At 41.3% G+C, this 18,780-nt stretch overlaps 1 protein-coding gene across 2 annotated transcripts; it reads left to right on the top strand.

Moving 5' to 3' along the window:
• Positions 1-7,091: 7,091 nt before the first annotated feature.
• On the top strand, positions 7,092-18,149 carry znf281a (zinc finger protein 281a). 2 transcript variants are annotated; one of them, XM_084071564.1, is made up of 7 exons: positions 7,092-7,219; positions 9,010-9,467; positions 11,498-11,593; positions 11,966-12,092; positions 14,631-14,714; positions 15,014-15,132; positions 15,287-18,149. In XM_084071564.1, the coding sequence occupies exons 2-7, from the start codon at positions 9,063-9,065 to the stop codon at positions 16,937-16,939; spliced, it is 2,484 nt and encodes an 827-aa protein (XP_083927690.1). In that variant the 5' UTR covers positions 7,092-7,219; positions 9,010-9,062; the 3' UTR covers positions 16,940-18,149. The 2 variants fall into 2 exon arrangements, with proteins under 2 accessions (XP_083927690.1, XP_083927689.1); XM_084071563.1 differs by having other exon boundaries at positions 11,498-11,599.
• The last annotated feature ends 631 nt before the right edge of the window (positions 18,150-18,780 follow it).

Raw genomic sequence — 18,780 nt, 5'->3', positions numbered from 1 at the left:
TGTTACATTACAACTGTACACACACACACACACACACACACACACACACACACACACACTCTCTCTCTCTCTCTCTCTCTTTCTGTAATGTGTTTGTGTGACAGAACAGTCAGGAACGATGCTCTTTACGGTCCTCGATCACCTTCAATATCAGACTTATGTCAATCGTGGTTTCAGAAAAGGTCCAGGAAGACACCTTCCAGTTTAACTAGTGCCGATTGTCAGTGTCATGAAAATGTTACTCAATAGTAAGTGGATATACAGTGAAACTCAAGGTGAATTAATAGTACAGGAAATCAGTGAATTCGAGGAGGAAGTCAAGTTGAACGGTTCATTAGAAAGGCTCGCAAGCAGCGATGCAGGTTTTTTGGAGATGAATGGTTCTTGGGGTTGCACTTTACGTTGGACTACGCCATCTACTGGAGGATGGATCTATGTACACCTATGAGTACTAATTGGCACAGCACACTTTATTTATGCCTCCACTGACTTATTCAAATAAAGATTTACAATGACTTCCATTGGCTACTCACAAACAAATTAATTAGATTCCTAATTTTGCTAAGAGAAGTTAGCAAGTAAGTAGTCTTAAGTAGGCCTAAGTAAGTAAGTAAGTAGCAAGTAAGTAAAGTAAGTAACCTACTGTAAAGCATAATCTTACACATTAAACCTTAACTAAAATAAAGCATTGCCCATTTTAAGCCTGACCTTAAATATGTGCCATCTCTTCTTTCCGGTGGAGCCTGTTATTGATTGAGCATTGGCTGGCTACTCCATTGTAGGCCTCATGGGACTAATATCATCCCCAAGGACAGACTTAAAGGGAAAGGTTCACCTTGGTATGCTGTTTAGACAGCCCACAAGGGCCAGTGGTTCTCAACCTGTGGGTCGGGACCCCCGGGGGGGGGGGGGGGGGGGGGTCCCCACATGAATTGAGGGGGATCCACCACATGAATTGAGGGGGATCCCCAGATGACAGTAAAGTGACCATTTAACATTTTAATACATAAGAAAAATCAAATCAAATCAAAAGTAATCAACAAACTATAGTCTACTATACAAACTGGCCACACATTGGCCAAATTGTCAAATAATTGAAGAAAGAGGCAAAAACTGTGAAAATAGCTGAGCTTGTATTTTCACAATATTTATCTATGGAACAGAGTTAAACTAAATGTAATGCTTCAACTCCTACAATTTCAAGTGCTTGTTGGGGTGGGAGGTCTCCAGTTCATTATTTTGGGGGGTTCAAATATGATTATGTTTGTGGGTCGCAGCCTGAAAAGGTTGAGAACCACTGGCCTAGACTACATGTTGATGGTCCACTGTTTTGCATGCTAATGCATAATTCGTAATTACAATCTCATGGCAGAGCTTCAATCAGGCCAGAAGTGGAAAAACAAGCACCTGATAGAAATGCTACTTAAAGGGTCATCATTGAAATAATGTTACATTCTCCCAATAATACCCATGGACACCAGTATGACAATATACTAATGTCTAGTCCACTGGGTTCAACTATAGGTTAATATTGTATGTTCATGGCCATTAATAGGCATACTGATTGGACTTTACAAAGTCATAATTCTCCACATCATCAGTAATTTACAAGACTAAAAATACAATTAATTAATTCCCTGATCAGATGAACTACCCTGAATTGATTGATAGGATAATTAAAAATTAACAAATTCTACCTGATGCAAATATATGACTTGTCTGACATAGCAATGAAAACATGACAGCATGTCATGACTCATGTTATTTATGTGAAATTATGAATTACTCCTATCAAATCTATATTTATGAATTGAATAGAGTGCTCTTGTCATTGGGATTTATTTGTTCTGTCCTTTAAGCACATGATTACCTAACAGTTATTCCAGACAGGGTCCTATACTCCTGACAGCATGAGACAATGTTATGTGAAATGTGCTCTTCATTTTCTTGAGATGATTCATCCTAGGAGGCTTGGCAGTACAGAGTAAACAAATGATGGCCTTTTAGAGACATTTACTTGCCTGCTGGCAGACAACTGGACTCAAGCTTGAGTAGAACAGGAGAAAAACATCCCTGTGGTATCCTTAAGACAGGTTATGTTGGACAGAGTTCATAGGAAAATGATACGTGCTGGTTACCATGGTAGCAGTTCGAGACAAAGAAGATGACAAAGGCTCAGAGTTGCTCTTCAACCATGCAGTGAATATCAGAGCTTAGTTTAGACAGGTTTTAGAGAGAGAGAGAGAGAGAGAGAGAGAGAGAGAGAGAGAGGGAGAGAGAGAGAGAATATAAATTACAGGTGCAGTGTGGGAGTTTAAAACGGTTCCAGATTAAATCGGCCCCAACAGCCATCAGGGGGCCCCATTGAAACAGAATTATTATTCAAATAGTTCACCTCAAAGACCATAGGTTACTTGGGGATAGCATGACTGTTTGTAGTCCTGAACAATGCTGAAGGATGAAGATAATTAAAAAAAGCTTTTGAGACAAGCTCAAAGCACTGAATGTTGTTGATCAGTTATAAATGTGAATTGAATGAGCCCAATAATTTGAGAATTCAATTAATTATTTTTTAATATTTTTAAATAACTTAACTGCCACTAATGTGTAATTTAGATACAATCTGTATAAGCCAGGGTGAGTTGGTATAGGCCAAAGTATTTTTGGACACAGCAGAGAGCTCTGTCTCTTTGGCTAAAGCAGCAGGCATAATAGAAGTTTTCCAGACTAGATACAGAGTACCCTGCAGTGATGCCTTACCTCATTCCATCCCATTACACCCAATCAACTGGAACCAATTGCAGAGAAGCTTTGTTGGAATTAATGGAAGGTTTTTTTTCTTTCTTTCTTTTTTTTACTGCCGGCATGGTCCAAAACACACAAACTATAAATGCATTTTCCCTGAATTGCATTTTGTGTTGTTGCAGGGCCAACGTAACATCAGTCACACAGTCACACCACTACGTATCAGTTTTGCAATAACTGAAAGGGGGAGATACGGTAATTCCATGCTTGTTCAATTGCTCAGAAGTTGCCCAACTATGGTTATGATCCAAATGATGAATTAAAATTACATTGGAAATGCCAGACGTTGTCAAATGATTCTTGCTGGCAGGTAGCTCTCCCATTTAGGATCAACAGAGACATTCAGACCAATCATTGAACCTTCCCACCAACAGATCGAGGAATGGAATATGATACTTGCATCCAAATTTGTGCATGGAGTTTTATCAGGTTGGGATATATTCAAGGGAGCAGAGAAAAGGCAGCCTTGAAATGCTATGCACACTGAATTATTGATGAGGAGCCAGAATTGATAACCATCTAAGTCATGTGACTCACAAATTGTCTTAACCACATAAAGCGTCCCTATTCTTGGCATGTCATAATAGGCAAACATTCGGGGGAAATAGGTGAACATCAGGCAAAAACATGTGAAGAATCACAGAAAATAGCTGATCCACAAGCTCACAACTCATTGCAATGCCTTGTGAGCTCGTAGATCAGCTATTTTAAGTGAATATTCACCTGTTTGTGCCTAATGTTGATGTTGATGTACAACAAAGTAAGCAGGGTTCAAGTGGTTAAGATACCAGAGAAACCAATGGATTGCTTTTGACTGTTTTCAGCCATTTAGTAGCTGAATAGATCTGCTGGCAGATTGTCTTCCTCTCTGTCTCTTCTACAGAGATGACTTTACTTGTCGTGGAGTCGTAATGTCTCCGACCTCAGTGTCACATGTATTGCACACAGCCGCTCAGAAGGTAACCAGTGATAGAAAGTGGAGCCTTCCTCTGACATTTCCTAACCTCAGTGATGCAAGCTGAGCTTTACACTGACTTAGATGACATTAAAGTGACATACAGTAATACCTAAGCTGTAACCCACCTCTCTCTGTGTGTGTGCGTGTGAGTGTGAGGAGAGAGAGAGAGTAAAATGACTGTGTGCTTTAAGTAGGATGGGAATTTCAACTATTTTCACTGACAGCTACAGTAATAAAATGACAGCTAATATAAAGTTACATAACACAAAAATACACGGCCACATCACACATAATATTACATTGTAAGCCAAAAACATGCAGCCATTGTACAACACAGGCAACAGATAGGCCTACCTACACAAAAGATAAATAGATAGACCTTTATTGATCCCATTAGAGAGCTTCAGTAGAAACAAAACATTCCAATGAATACTGTACATCATTAAGCGGCTAGTCACTAATCCTATGCCATACACATGAAGCAGAGAGAGGTACTTCTGGTTATCTCTGATTATCTTGTGGTTGTCTGCATGGCTTAAAATACACCCCAGGCGAGAACTGTCACACTGTGTGATTTGATGAATGAAGCTCTATTGCATATTTAAACAGCCTGGGATGAGAGTCATTTCAAAGATATAGCTGCCAGCGGTGTTGGTTGTCATCAAGGATGCATATGAGAGGATTTCGGACATCAAAAATGTACTCGGCTGACCTTCTTCACATTAATGCTACAGACTCCTTTTCAATTATGCTGCTCTCTCTGAATTAATTGGGTCATTAGCACAGGCAATTAGGAGTGGGAATGGAAGTCCCAAATAAAGGGAATTCAGTGTGATGTGCATTTAGATGTGTGCCTAGTGCCCGCTCATTCACCCGGTACCTCTAAAGATTTGCATCCAAATGAGATTATATTTCTTAATATCGTCTCAGTGGTTAATCTGTCCTTACTCTTCTTAATGTATTGTCTTCCCTATTTTCAGTATATCTACTTGTTTTCGTAGGCCGCTTTGTTCACAAAGAGACCACAACTCAAACTAAAATAAATGTAGTAAGAATAATGTCTATAACAAAAACAAGCGTCATGTCACTACAGGGAAACACATTACTTAATGTGCTATATGTTTCTCAGTATCAGTGACTAGGATAACGAAATGTCCGTAAAACACTAAGTAGGGGAGAAATACATATAGTTTCCTGTCACTTTACTGTGTGAAGCATACTCTTATTTCAACAACTTGTATAAAAATAGGTCTATTTAAAACACTATAACTAGACACAAAGGATTCCAGTAGGGAAAACAACAAAAATTACAAAGACCCAGAGAAGGTATACAAAGGTCTCTCTGTGCAGATGGAAACAGAATGGAGTTGTACATCATGTAATAGTCAGAGTTAAATGTATACTCATGAAGTAAGTAAAAGTAACAATACCACAAATACTCTGTTACAAGTAAAATTCATGCATTCAAACATACTTGAATAAAAGTACAAAAGTATTGGCATTAAAATATTCTGTCAGTATACCAAATGTAAAAGTACCGACTGCATTATGATCCATTTCACAGTCATATTATTGTATGTATTATGCTATAATGCATGAATGTGTTCAACCCTTTAATGTTGCAACTGGTAAAGGTGGGGCTGATTTTAATTACTTTATGTGCTGCTGTGTAGCTTAACCTAATAGTCGACATCACAATGTATGAGTAAAGTAGGCTATTTTTTGTAATACTACTACTACTACTAAATCTGAAAAGTAACTAGTAACTACAACTGTCAAATAAGGGTTTTTTGTTTTGTTTTGTTTTGTTTTGTTAACAGCACGAGGTAGGCTACAGTCAGACGTTAAGGCTAAAAAGCATAACACAAAAAAGTCCTGGGGACTTGTTTCCATTGTGGTCCTATATATGCTCAAGTTAAAATAATCAAAACATTATTTTTTACTCAAGTAGCCTACAGTATATAACATAGTTACTTTCCATCACTGGGATTTGCCTATGTGTGAGTATGTGTGGAGTGGAGGGGTTCATGGCACTGCAGTCCAGTGGCGTAAAGTGACTAAGTACATGTGCTCAAGTACTGTAAGTAAATTGTTTAGGTATTTTTTTAACTTTCTGCAGTATTTACAATTTTCAATACCTTTACTTCTACCCCACTACATCTCAGAGGAAAATATTCTACTTTTACTCCACTACAATTATATGAAAACTTTACTAGTTACTTTTGATTATTTGATTATTATTACAAAACACACTAACCACTTCGGCCCTATATAGTTCGTCCATTTGAAAATAGCAGATCTACAAGCTCACAATGCGTAGCGACGCAACGCATTGTGAGCTTGCAAAGATCGGCTATTTCAAAAGATACATTTTGAACTTTGTGAGATGGGACATTCTGCATAATGAGTACTTTTACTTTTGGTATAGTATATTTTGGTGCCAATAATTTTGTACTTTTTTTTTTACCCAAGTCAATTTCGAATATGGAACTTGTACTTGTAACAGACTATTTCTACAATAGGGTATTGATACTTTTACTTGAGTAAAAAATGTAAGTACTTCTTCCATCACTGCTGCAGTCTATCATCATAACAGCAGTAGGTCAGTGCTCTGCTCTGCTGCTCTACATCAGTGGTTCTCAACCTGTGGGTCGGGACCCCCGGGGGGGGGGGGGGGGGGTGATTCATGATTTTTCAGATGACAGTAAAGTGACAATTTAAGGACTTTTAAGACCTTTCTAATACTTCAAAATAAAAGAAAGAAGAAAGAAAAAAGACCATTGCTGCATCAAAAGTAATCAACAAACAGGTCAAACAAAAGAGCCGATCTACAAGCTCACAACGCCTCGCAAGCTTGTAGATCTGCTATTTTCACAATATCTATCTGTGGAACCGAGTCAAACTAAATGCAATGTTTCAATTCAATTCAATTCAATTCAATGGGCTTTATTGGCATGAGAAAACATACGTTTACATTGCCAAAGCAAAAAAGCACAATACAACAATACAGCAATACAATCAAAACTCCTACAATTCCAAGTTGCTTGTCAGGATGGGGGTCCCCAGTTCAAATATGATTATTTTTGGGGGTTCACAGTTCAAATATGATTATTTTCGGGGGTCTCCAGTTCAAATATGATTATTATGGGGGTCCCTAGTTCAAATATGTCGGTTTTGGGGGTCACAGCATGGGGGTCACGGCCTGAAAAGGTTGAGAACCACTGCTCTATCATCATCATCATCATCAAGGAGTCCGTCTAGGCCGTGACTCCTCTCAGGACCCGTCCGCTCACCACCCCCCCCCCCCCCCCCCTTAGACCCAGAATCCCCTGCGCTGAGGCAAGATGGAAGAACACAGCAGCTGCGGGAGAACAATGTTTTGGCTCTAAAAGACTGAAACGAACCAGCCGAAGGTGAATTAAAGAAGCCAAAGCACCCGTTCGTGGTCATGCACTGGTAAGAGGAAACTACGATATTCGATTCCGACTGGACTTTGGCCGCCGGAACGTCCCGGCAGTGTTTTACAGGAGCAGACAACAAAGCGGCAGCAGCAGCAGCGCAGTAACATTACATTACCGCTAGTTAGTTAGCAGCCCGAGCTAGCCGTCTCGGGCTAACCTCGGCTAGCAATAGCTTTGACGAGCATCATTGTTCGTTGAGTTGCATGGAGCCATTTGTTATGGAGTCAACATTACTGCACCATCACTTACAGTCGCTCCACTGTTCATCAGTTGTGAGCGGCCTAGACAAAAACACAGCACGTTTTCACTACGAATAATGCATTTAAAAGAGAGTATTTATTAAGTGGGGAATTATCAACATAAAACGTCCTTGGATCATGTTGCCGACTCTTTGCCTATTCTGTGTGCCGTGTGTATGTGTGTGTGTGTGTGTGTGTGTACGCGGCTCGCACTTGATTTTAACGTTAAACCACATTTTATTTTATTTTACCAAAAATGTAAGTGCATGATGCAATTGCTTATAAGGTTAAGACAATATCTTGGCGTTCCTGGTAAAGGGAGATTTCAGTTGAAGCTTTAGTGGTGTGTTATTCATCAGAGCGCAGACAGACGTCCACTGCCGTTATTGCATGGATGGCCATATTAATAATTGCATGATCCTGCATCACAAAGAAGGGCCCTGCAAGAGTGGTTAGCCTTAATGGCTAACTCGCTAGCTAATTGCATGACTAGCAATCTAAATGGCTTTCCAAACGCAGTCAGATGACAGGATTCACCCAACGTACTCTAGAAAATAGCGCTCAATTGTCTCTATGGAAGTGTAATTTTGTAAAGTTCCTGTATGGGTGAACTTGGTAAAAAGGCAGGTTATTGTGATTTGGCATCAGTTGTTTTGGGTAACGTTACACTGACTGCACAGGTAGAGTAAACGATTAATTCAACAGACAAATTAATGCATGGTTCTAAAACATGTGGGATAATAGTTTTAAAGGAATCATGGTTACCCTTTTTAATTAAAAGTTGCAACTAAATTAAATCTTGACCTTAGTCCTAATTTTCAGTTTAGTAAATATCTGCCCTGTCTCTATTCTTTTATAATTGTACTAAACAATAAAATAGAAAAGTCTTCAGAAAGAAGAAATCTGAAAAACTCTTGATAAATGTGATAATTTCTAATACTCTTAGTAAGGATAAACAGTCAAATCCTCAGTGTTATTATTATTTTTTTTTTTTACAGTGTTGGTCATTATTGCATACTATCTACAGCAACAATGTTTCAAATGCAGTCTGCAGGCTCTCATTGGTAGATAAGTCCATTCAAATAGGATGTCCCGGTGAGCCGGCCCATCAAACAGATTAACATGGAGTTTCAATCCTCTCTCTCCTCCTCATTTGATATTGTGTCCACTACTGCAGTCGCAGTGACCTTTTTGGTGTGGGAAAAATATATACACACCGTCTGTAGTGAAGGAATTTAGTGCTGTGTATCCAATGTTTTGCATGTTTCCACATGTCATGAATCCAGACTGCAGTTCTTTGTTGACCCACAAACCCTCATTTTTAATCCGACTAAGCACTCAGTAGAGAGATCAGAGGACATGAGAATGATTCCTAAGGGCCTAGATTAACTAAGTCCATAATTATTGTCTCGTTTCAGCTATCATCTGTATTTATACCTTTTCTTTATTACTACTGATGTGTGCTTCTTAAAAGAAGTATATAATATATTTTTCATCACCTCTGATTCTATAATTGACTCCTGCTCTCTTTTTATTTCCGTCTCAGGATGACACTGACTGGCACCCTGTAGTTTTCCTGCCGGCCCGCCCACATTCACCATGAGCATCATTCAAGACAAACTAGGCAATGAATACCTGCGCTCCAATGGGGGCATGGACTCCAACTTCGGCCCGGGCATGATCATGTTCAGCCACCTGCCCCCGGTGACCAGCTTCACTCGGCTGGCCGCCCAGTCTGTCATGCAGGACCTTCCGCACCAGGAGATGATCTTCAAGAAGGAGCGGGACTCGCCTGATTGCAGCGGGGGCAACCTGGGGGCCGGTCTTGGGTGTGGGGGGGTGGGAGACTATGTTCACGCCATGGGCATCAAGCAGGAGAAGCTGACGGAGCACGATTACCGTCTGCCGCTGTACCCCGGAGGACCCGGCAAGAGCACGGAGCTTCTGGAGGTGTCGGTTGGGAACCACCAGAGCCTGCTGGTACATGACCTCAGCATGGGCAATGTAAGAGTCTGACCAGCACATCAACACAGTCAAAAATCAGAGGTCTAGGGGCAGTTCCACATTGGACATTAATTAAGGCAGATTTTTTTTTCTCCTACTAGTGTAGTTGATGCCCTAGAATCTAGACTGAGCCTAGATGCAACACATAATATACATTTTATTTATTGAGTGCTATTATTTTTTTTAAATGTTGTAATGTTTTTTTACTCTTATTCACTAGAGTAATACGAGTGGTGAAAAGGCGGTATAATTGTTTGTGATTAATATTACCACTAATGCTGAAGGGTGCCGAACTTGTCTAACAGCTGATATTTTAAAAGACGGCTGGAGGAGGAGCCTGAGAAAGGAGGGGAGCAGGGGAGGAGCCTGTGGGGCATGCAATGGTGGTATAAATCTGCTGAAGGCGTGACATGCAAATTATAAATCACACCCCTCCCTCCACTGCCATCTCTTGCCAAAAGGATGATGTCATCCAGACTCTGCATGAATGAAAACATCTTGGCAAGGACACATGGGTGTCTTGTTTGAGATTTCACTTAATTTCACATACACACCTTTCTGTAACAATAGATGGGCTTTGATGGTCGACAGGGTCTCGATGTTGATTAAAAAAAGACGACTGCAGAGAAGACAGTCCTGCACTTTGACAATTTTTTACATGCAACTTGAGTTAGAAGATTTTATGTGAGGACAAGACAGCAGATCATTTGAGGCCCTTTTGCCTGTCTGGCAGCACAAAGAAATCATACTGAAGGAAGAGTTTCTGGCCTGCTCATATAATTAGGATAAAAATGAGCTCACACTGAGCTGTTCTGAGAAAGAAAAGGCCTAGAGTTATTTTAATTATTTTATTTTCATTTTGGCATGCTCCCCAAATCTTGTGCCTATTCTCAGCATAACTACATTTGTGTGAGCATGTAGCCATTTTGCAAACCCTGAGGCATGTGCTTTTTAGGTCGAGGAAGTCAGACTTTGTTTTGGCTGGACTGGCTCCTAATGTAGGCTAATCCCAATGACTCGGTTGATATTTGAGAACTTTTGCATGTGAAACGACATTCTACTTAACCCCATATGGCACTGGAGAGAAGCCCATTCAAGTAATAAAGTTTAATTGAAACGGCAATGTCAGTTTCCACAGGGGTTCCCAAGCTAAATGATTGATAGTTGGGAACCAAATAAACACATTACCTGTCTGTAATTCCAAGAGTGTACAGATGGAACATTTGTTCCGTTTTTGAATACTCAGTTAACTTAATGTTGAGGTATTTAGTGTGTAGATTGGGTCCCAAAGATAGAAAAAATATCAAATGGGTGTCTGTGTCCTAAAGCATCTTAAACTGGAGGTCATTGAAATTGAAACGATTGAGATTCACTGTTCTACCAAATGAACTCCTACATAGATTCCTTAAGGATACATTCTCATATAGGGTCTCATTCTGAATGTTGAGTTTAAAAACAACACTATTAAGTGAAGTTGACAGCTTCTTTACCTTTAGTTTAGGCGTTTCGATTTCCAGATTAATAGCTCTGTCACATTGAATGGCAGGCAGTTTATTCATTGAGGGCTTTCACGGAACCACAACTAACACAAGGCGTCTCTAAGAAGCTCACATTATATGTAGTTATGTGGTGTTTGGTGTAGCAGAGTAGCCCTAAAGACCAGAAGTCTGATATCCCTTGACTGAGGGGGGATTTCCCTTTGGATGCATGCGTGGTAGATGTTTGTTTTCCTATGTGGGAGACCTGGGTTCAAATCCAGGTGGTTACATTAGAGGCTCGTCCGGAATCTGGGTTTCCGGGAGGTAAATGTATTCGGAGTAGCCCTGCCTGAATACCAGAAGCCTAATTTCTACCATAGGACTTGTTTCGATTTCCCTTGCGGCATACCCAGGTTCAAATCCAGGTGGTTGCATTGCCACCAACATGTCCATATGTTCGTTTTGGACTCAAGGCCCTAACCTTCAATCAACTGATTTCTATGTGTCTGCTTGCTCTCAACGCCTCTCCCTCTCCCATTGTCATTGTCACAGCTGCCAAGTCGCCTAGGAAAGGAGCCCAGTGGGAGAAAAGGTCGAAGGTCAAATGGTGATGGACAGGAGGCAAAGCCCAGGAAGAAACGAAGCGAGGCAAGGGTTGGTTATGTCCCCATTCCAACTTTTAGTAATTAATTTGAGAACACTTATCTAAATTAATGCACACATACAATTCAGCATAATTACAATCCTTACTGATTAGGTATATGATGATGAATAGATTTTATTAATCCCCAGAGGGGAAATTATCCGTGCAGAACATTGTATCCAAATATAGACAGCAAAGAGAGAGAAAAATTATGCATATGAATGCATAACATGTCACTCAAAAAAATAGGTTACTTGCGAAATATATAATTCATATGAATGTTAGGTTTTGGGTTCAGTCTGTCATGAAACTGGTTCAGCTCCTGAGGAGTTGACTGTGTGCGTGTAACACTATGTTTCTCTTTTGTCTTTCTGTAGCAATCAATGATGCTGGACGCAGAAGGAGGTAGCTTGTCGCCCGGCTCCAAGCCACACATTTGTGAGCACTGCAATGCATCCTTCAGAAGCTCCTATCACTTACGAAGACATGTCCTCATCCACACAGGTACTGAAGAAAGAGGATAGTTTCCACACAGTAAAATGCTCAGTGTTAATTTGACTCCAAAGAGTTTACAAAGGTAACTAAATTGACTCTTACGGGTCCATTTGGTTCTAGTTCTAAACTCTTTGGAGTTAAATGAAAGCAAAATGACAATTTGGTAGAGGTTTGGGTTGTGTTGTTACTCAAAATATTGGCGAGGTATCTTCAATAGTTGCTCCATTGATTAGAAATTGATATTCCAAAATATTCTCATTGAAGATATCTCGCCAATATTTGGAATTACATCATGGCAAGGTAACTACACAACCCAAACCTCCACCTAAGTGTAATTTTGCTTTAACACGAGAATTTAACTTTATTTAACATTTGATTTGTTCTGCGTTTTACCTTTCTTGTTTAAGGGGGAGGGGGGGTAAAACCATATTGTATTAATGGAATTATTCTGTTCAAAACAGAATAAAAAAGGTTTTCCCAAAATGCTCTCCTTATTTATATAGTACAAAAATAAATCAATAATAATGACAATAATAATGTTTTTTGTTAAGTCTAGGTAAGTTTTAATATTGATTTTAAAGATCAGTAGAATTAGGTTAGGTATGATGTCCACTTTAAGCATTGCTGTGCCTACAGTAGACATGGAAGGATACTCGCTGCCCGCTGCCTTTAGAGAGAGACAGCCACTCTTGAGAGAAGAAGACAAGTCCCGCTCCGCTTTCACGTTGGCTCTGGCCTGGGTATAATATTAGTGCGGGAATGTCCCACATTATAAGTGCTGAATTTGTTCATAACATAGCAGCATAACGTATCATGCGTCCCGTGAATGCTGCGATTGTTTGTTTGATGCGTCCTTTCTTAAAAGTGTGTGTCGGAGACAGAACGCAGGGCTAGCAGCAGCATCTATTGTACAGAATAAAGTGCAAGGGCAGAATTGTATACACAAGAGAATAGAATCATCTTTATTTCCTAGTTCACCAAGCAACCATATCTATTGCAAAACCTACAGTCAGTTTTCTCAATAACAAATGGTATGCCTGAAGAACATTAGAATGATTAGTGGTTGCATGATAAATCCTCAGGTCAGAAAATTAAGCTATTAATCTATGATACAAAGGCACAGAGAAACGACAGCAACGGGTGATTTTCAAGCCAGAAATTATGCATAAGCAAGTAGATCAGATAGTAGGAGCCCATTCTTTTTCTAATTTTCTTTCCGAACTGCAGTTTCATGTTCAGTTAATTGTTTGTTACAAGCAATTTATTAGTTTAAAGCTGCACTATGTAACTTTCCTCTTCTACCCCTGCGCAAGTCCTGAATTACCATTATATTATACAATTAATATTGAGCTAATAGAGCCTGCCTGCTTGCTCAGGGGATAGATTTAATTGACCATCAAAATTCATGTCAGATCCGGTGTCTAGGTGACACATGACCTTTGACGTGATCTAAATGTCTCAATAGAAGAGCAGAAAATTGCATGCTTTTATTCCCTACGATGTTGATGTCCTAAAAGCAAACCGTTTATTAGATTCATCGATTTGATAAGTAAAAGCGTCTTTTTTATTATTATTGAGCGAGCTATAAGATTTACAGAAATGTTCCATTCTTATAATAGGCAGTGTATGGGTATGTTTACAGTGTCTGCCTTAAAAAAAGCTCTGCCTTTTTACATTAAAACCTATGAGAAATTACCAAAAGGCAGCACAAGGCACTTTTCTTGGCTGAGCAGTACTCTTTCAAAAGCTGAGAATAATTACACTTTTTGAGAAATGCGCTCATGACATTGGTCGCTTTATATCAGCTGACCAAGCACAACAAATATCTACAAATGTGGAGATGCTCGTCCGAGCTGATGGTCTCTGTATCGTATACCCCACTGTCGGCCGTGGAGGATGTCACGCACCGATACAAGACGACCACCAGCGTTGTCCCTCCTGCATAAAAAAAGCCAAAGCAAGTGCAATTGTTCTCCTTATTCGCCATGACCATGGCCATATACGATATTAGGCAAAAGACAAAGGTAAAATGCAGAGCCGCTAGTCCAAGCTGATCGTCGAAGCTATTCCCGCATCTTCATCAAAGGCGGACATTGTGAACATACCCTATGGCAGGTTATTTATATATCCATCATTGATGCTCTTCACCCGTCTGTAAACATTTACTTGTCATCTCTTTACCACCTTTATTTGGGGTCTGATTTGAATGAAACTTAATAGAGGGGTTTAGTACCAACATCACTTGAACAAGTTTGTTTTTCATCATTTTGTGCATTTAAGTACCATATCGGTGGTCTGGCATCTTAACCTTATTGATGAAGAAGTCACTGGGACTCACTGTATACTTTACATTACTGCCGAGTGCCGACCAAAGATTTTAAGCTTTCTTCAGATAGACTTTCTTGAGGTATAGAATTTTATATAATAGTAACAGCATATTTGTTTGTCTAAGTTGACAAAGAGACGTATTGACATTTATTGACATGTTTGTTATACAAGAGTAGAATCCATTATAACCACATAAAACGACCTTTGGTCATATTTCAGGTGAAAGGCCATTCAGGTGCAGTCAGTGCAACATGAGCTTCATCCAGAAGTACCTTCTCCAACGGCACGAAAAGATACACAGTGGTGAGTGTTGCATAACAACCATTCATTAATAGGCTGGACATGACATGGTCTAATGCATTCAGTGAACCCGTTAACTCTCAGGATTTTACAGTGTATATAATATAGTTGCTGTCTGTCAGAAACCTTGTATCTACCGTTTTCTTTTCCCCCATGAATTAATGTCCTACTTCTTCATACAAGAGTGTTGCACAATTATTATTATTTTTAAATAAAAATATGTCCAATGTTTTGGACATACAAGGTTTCCACCTGACAGCAAAGATAATATAACCTGGACATGTGCTGTTTTTGGCTGTCAGGAGAGAAGCCCTTCAGCTGTGATGAGTGTAACATGCGCTTCATTCAGAAGTACCACATGGAGCGGCACAAGAGGACGCACAGTGGAGAAAAGCCATACAGATGTGAGACCTGCCAACAGGTTAGTCAGCCTTCAGAGGTGTTCAGAAAGTCACTTGTTGAGTGTTCATCCGGATGAACTATTAACTGAACTAGATCATTAAAGTATTTGTGTTTTGCTGTTCATTATTACTTGATTCAAAGCATACATTGTGATTTCTTTTCCTGCCTTACAGTATTTTTCCAGGACAGATCGATTGCTTAAGCACAAGCGAACCTGTGGAGAAGCCATAAAGAAGGGCCTTGAGCCGGGAATGCTGGACCTGGGATGTGCAGACATGGGCCACGGCAGCTATGGAATCACTCAGGGAAATGCCGGTACCACCGGCAGAAAGAGGGGACGGTCCAAAAACCCCGGAGAGGCAGGGGAGCGCAAGAGGAAGAAGGGCGCTGGAGGAGGAGGAGCAGCAGCATTAGCTGCAGTGGGGGGGTTGGGGGCCTCTCACATTCATGGTGTGGTATCGGGAGGATACAGCGTCCATGACTACTCTGTGGAGAATCAAACGGTGTCCTCCTCTACTGAACCAGGACCCAGCATGCACCAGGGCCGAGCTCCAAAGATGGCATTCAAGAAGGCCAATCGTAAGGGCCTGGACAAGGTGGGACTGGGCCAGGCCAGGCCGGACTCCATGGAGCAGAGCGGTGGGATGGACAGCCTCGGCCTCATGCAGCCCAACATCGCCAAAGCGGGCCCCACCAGCAGCAATTACGATGATGCCATGCAGTTCCTCAAGAAGAGACGCTACCTTCACGCAGCAAACAACGCAACCACACCAGGCGTAGGGGTGGTGTCCGCTGGGGCCGGCAGTGACTATGATGTCAACCACCTGGCAAGCCAGCAGTCAGTCATCCAGGGTGTGGTTTCTGGTGTGATGGACAGCGATGCACCCCTGAGCCTGCTGGACTCCTCCCCCATGGGGGTGGACAAGCACGACAAGTCGGGCATCCCCGATGAGGTGCTGCAGAGCCTGTTGGACCACTACACTCAGAAACCCGACGGCTCACACCACGACGTCCACTTCGACATCAGCGACCAGCACGTGGAGCTTCATCCGCATACGGACGACGGACGGGACATGGGCCACGACACCCCCAGCCCGTCCGGAGACAAGACCGTCATCATGCACGAGTACTCTCGCTTCCTGCTGCAGGCCTTGGAGCGCACCAGCCACAGTGCCAGCTTCCCCCTGGGCCCTGCGCCTCCCACCTCCGGCCCTTTCACCAGCTCCCACCCGGGCAACCCCCTTTACTCCGACAAGAATATCTACACTACTTCCCCTCTGGAGTGTGGCTACGGCCAATCAGTGGCCTCCCCCTCCTTACCCTCCTCCGTGCCAAAGTCTCACTTTGCAATGCTGTCGAGCTCCTCGCCGCAGCACAACTTCCACCTGAGCAGCCTGGAGCCTTCCACACACCAGCAGCTCACCCCCTCTCAGGAGCTCACCGACCAGATCGAGAAGCAGCACTCCTCCTCCTCCCCTCCTTCCTCCTATCAGATCAGTCCGTCTGACCTGAGCAGCCACAAGGACCAGCAGCCGATCAAGAACGGCACCACTACGGTTTTCACTCTGGCCCCGTCGCAGGACCTGGCCTCTCTGGACAACTCCTCAAAGCCTTCCTACCAGATAGAGAACTTTGCCCAGGCCTTCGGGTCCCAGTTCAAGTCGGATGGGCGTGGCTTGTCTTACGGCACTGACTCGGGTGGGGAGGTGGACCACAGGATACGGACGCCTGTGTCTGAATTCTCAGGGTATAGCAGTTTGTTAGCTGACGTCAACGAGCCAGTAAGTACAGGTTCCAAAACCCCAACAAGCCAAAGCTACAGATGAGGGGCGCTGTGGGAGGGAGAGTGTTCTGTTGTTGAAAGTTCATGTTTTTGTTTTTAAAAAGAAAATGTTTTGTAGTGCTCCTATTTTATTATTATTGTTATTATTATTTTTTTAAGTGATGTTTTATTTTAATTATTATACTGCCGCTATGTTTATATGCCCCACTCCTCTTCCCAGGATGAGCCTGCTTGGCCTCCTAAAAATGCAATTTGTTTTCAGAATCCTTTTTCTTTTTTTTTAAAGCTAACTACAGTATGTAACGAGTCTGTTTTTATTCATTTCATATTAGTGTCAGTAGGTCTGCTTGTTAATCGTTAGATTAAAAAGTACTTTTTAAGCGAGCATAGAGTAGCAATGGACTTGTTTCGCTTCCCATGAGCTGACATGTGTTTTAGCAATCAACGTTACAATTGTAAAATAGAAATGACATGGAAAATAACGATGGCAGGGAATAGCCCAGAACTGAAATAGCAAAAAAAAAAAAAAGTTATTGTCTGTTACAAGGTTAAAGTATTACTCAGGAAAAAAGTGTAAATGGAGAAGCCTATGAGGTGCATTGTGCGCTCATTTCAATGGTGTAAGTTTGCAACTTCAAAGAGGATTTTTTTTTTCTGTTATGTTTTATTCCTTGGTGAGTGAGTGTGACAATAACGGACTGCCGCCAGCTCACTTACACTGAGAACACTTTCCACTTGGCTATATAGAGATTATGGTACTTTCTTGTCAATGTGAAACTCACGTTTTCTTCAATAAGGGCCATATATATATTTATAAGAATATATATATTATGTAAAATAACAGATTTAATCATTCTGGGGAACTGCCAGGTGAAGTAGAGGAAGAAAGGGGGGTCGTTCAGGGAGTAAATGTTGTCCTTGTTATTTTTTTGGAGAACAAAAGTGATGCTAGGGCTTTTCTTTGGCCAATAGAGGTTGCTGTTGGACAGCGGTAGAATGGCCTTCCCCTCCTCACCCCCTCTTCTTCCAACAGTCTCTTTCTTTCTTTAAAAGAATCCAATTAGCACTTTGAGCCGTTTATTACATCAAGTAAATCACCCTGTTGAATCGAGAAAGCTCAAGCGGATCAGAAACGGAATGGCTTTCGAAAAATGATGTCTGTTGGGTTTGGGTGGATACAGATAGGGGTTTCTGGGCTTGATCATGTCCTGGTCTGTGATTGCAATGCCCTTTGTTTTGATGGCATGCTTTTTATGGTATGGTTGGGTGGGTTGGGCGGGGTTTATATGGAGCAGTGGGAGGGTGTGGTCATGGTGGGATTTCTTTTTAATTAACATTGTCTTTTTATCCTCATATTTAGGGGTTAGATGGCGGGAGGTGGGTGGGGGGTCTTTTTGAGGAAAATTATTAACATTTAAACGGGATAATGTAAATGTAATTCAATGCCCCTAGTTATAGTTTTAATTGTTACCCAGTTTAGCGGCTTTTTCTTTATTATCGAATTTGATGACAAATATGTTAGTGAATGAGTATTTCTTCTGCTGTTGCTGAAGCAGCCAAATATGAGGAAAGGGTCACTAAATTGAACTCATTTGTAACAAGCTGAACTCCGATGTGTTGGCATTACCATGTGTATTCCTCCTCAGATATTGGTTGCCTAACCCTGGGTGATGGAGTCAGCAAACGTTATCGAAAGTGTTCTTGCTGTCCAGTGTCCACACAATGATTTAAAAACTCTGTGCATTTCTTTTTAGTAAATCCAACAATAATTGCACTGTCTTCCATAATTAAAACTAGCCTTCAGTGCTGGATATGAAATCACTCTTGCTGATTCAGTTTCCCAACGCTGTTGATCCCCCAATGCCCTCTTGTGTTAAGCAATCA

The sequence above is a fragment of the Gymnoscopelus microlampas genome, assembly GCF_963454915.1.
Source record: "Gymnoscopelus microlampas genome assembly, chromosome: 11".
NCBI lineage: Eukaryota > Metazoa > Chordata > Actinopteri > Myctophiformes > Myctophidae > Gymnoscopelus > Gymnoscopelus microlampas.
This window is presented reverse-complemented; position numbering and strand designations above follow the sequence as displayed.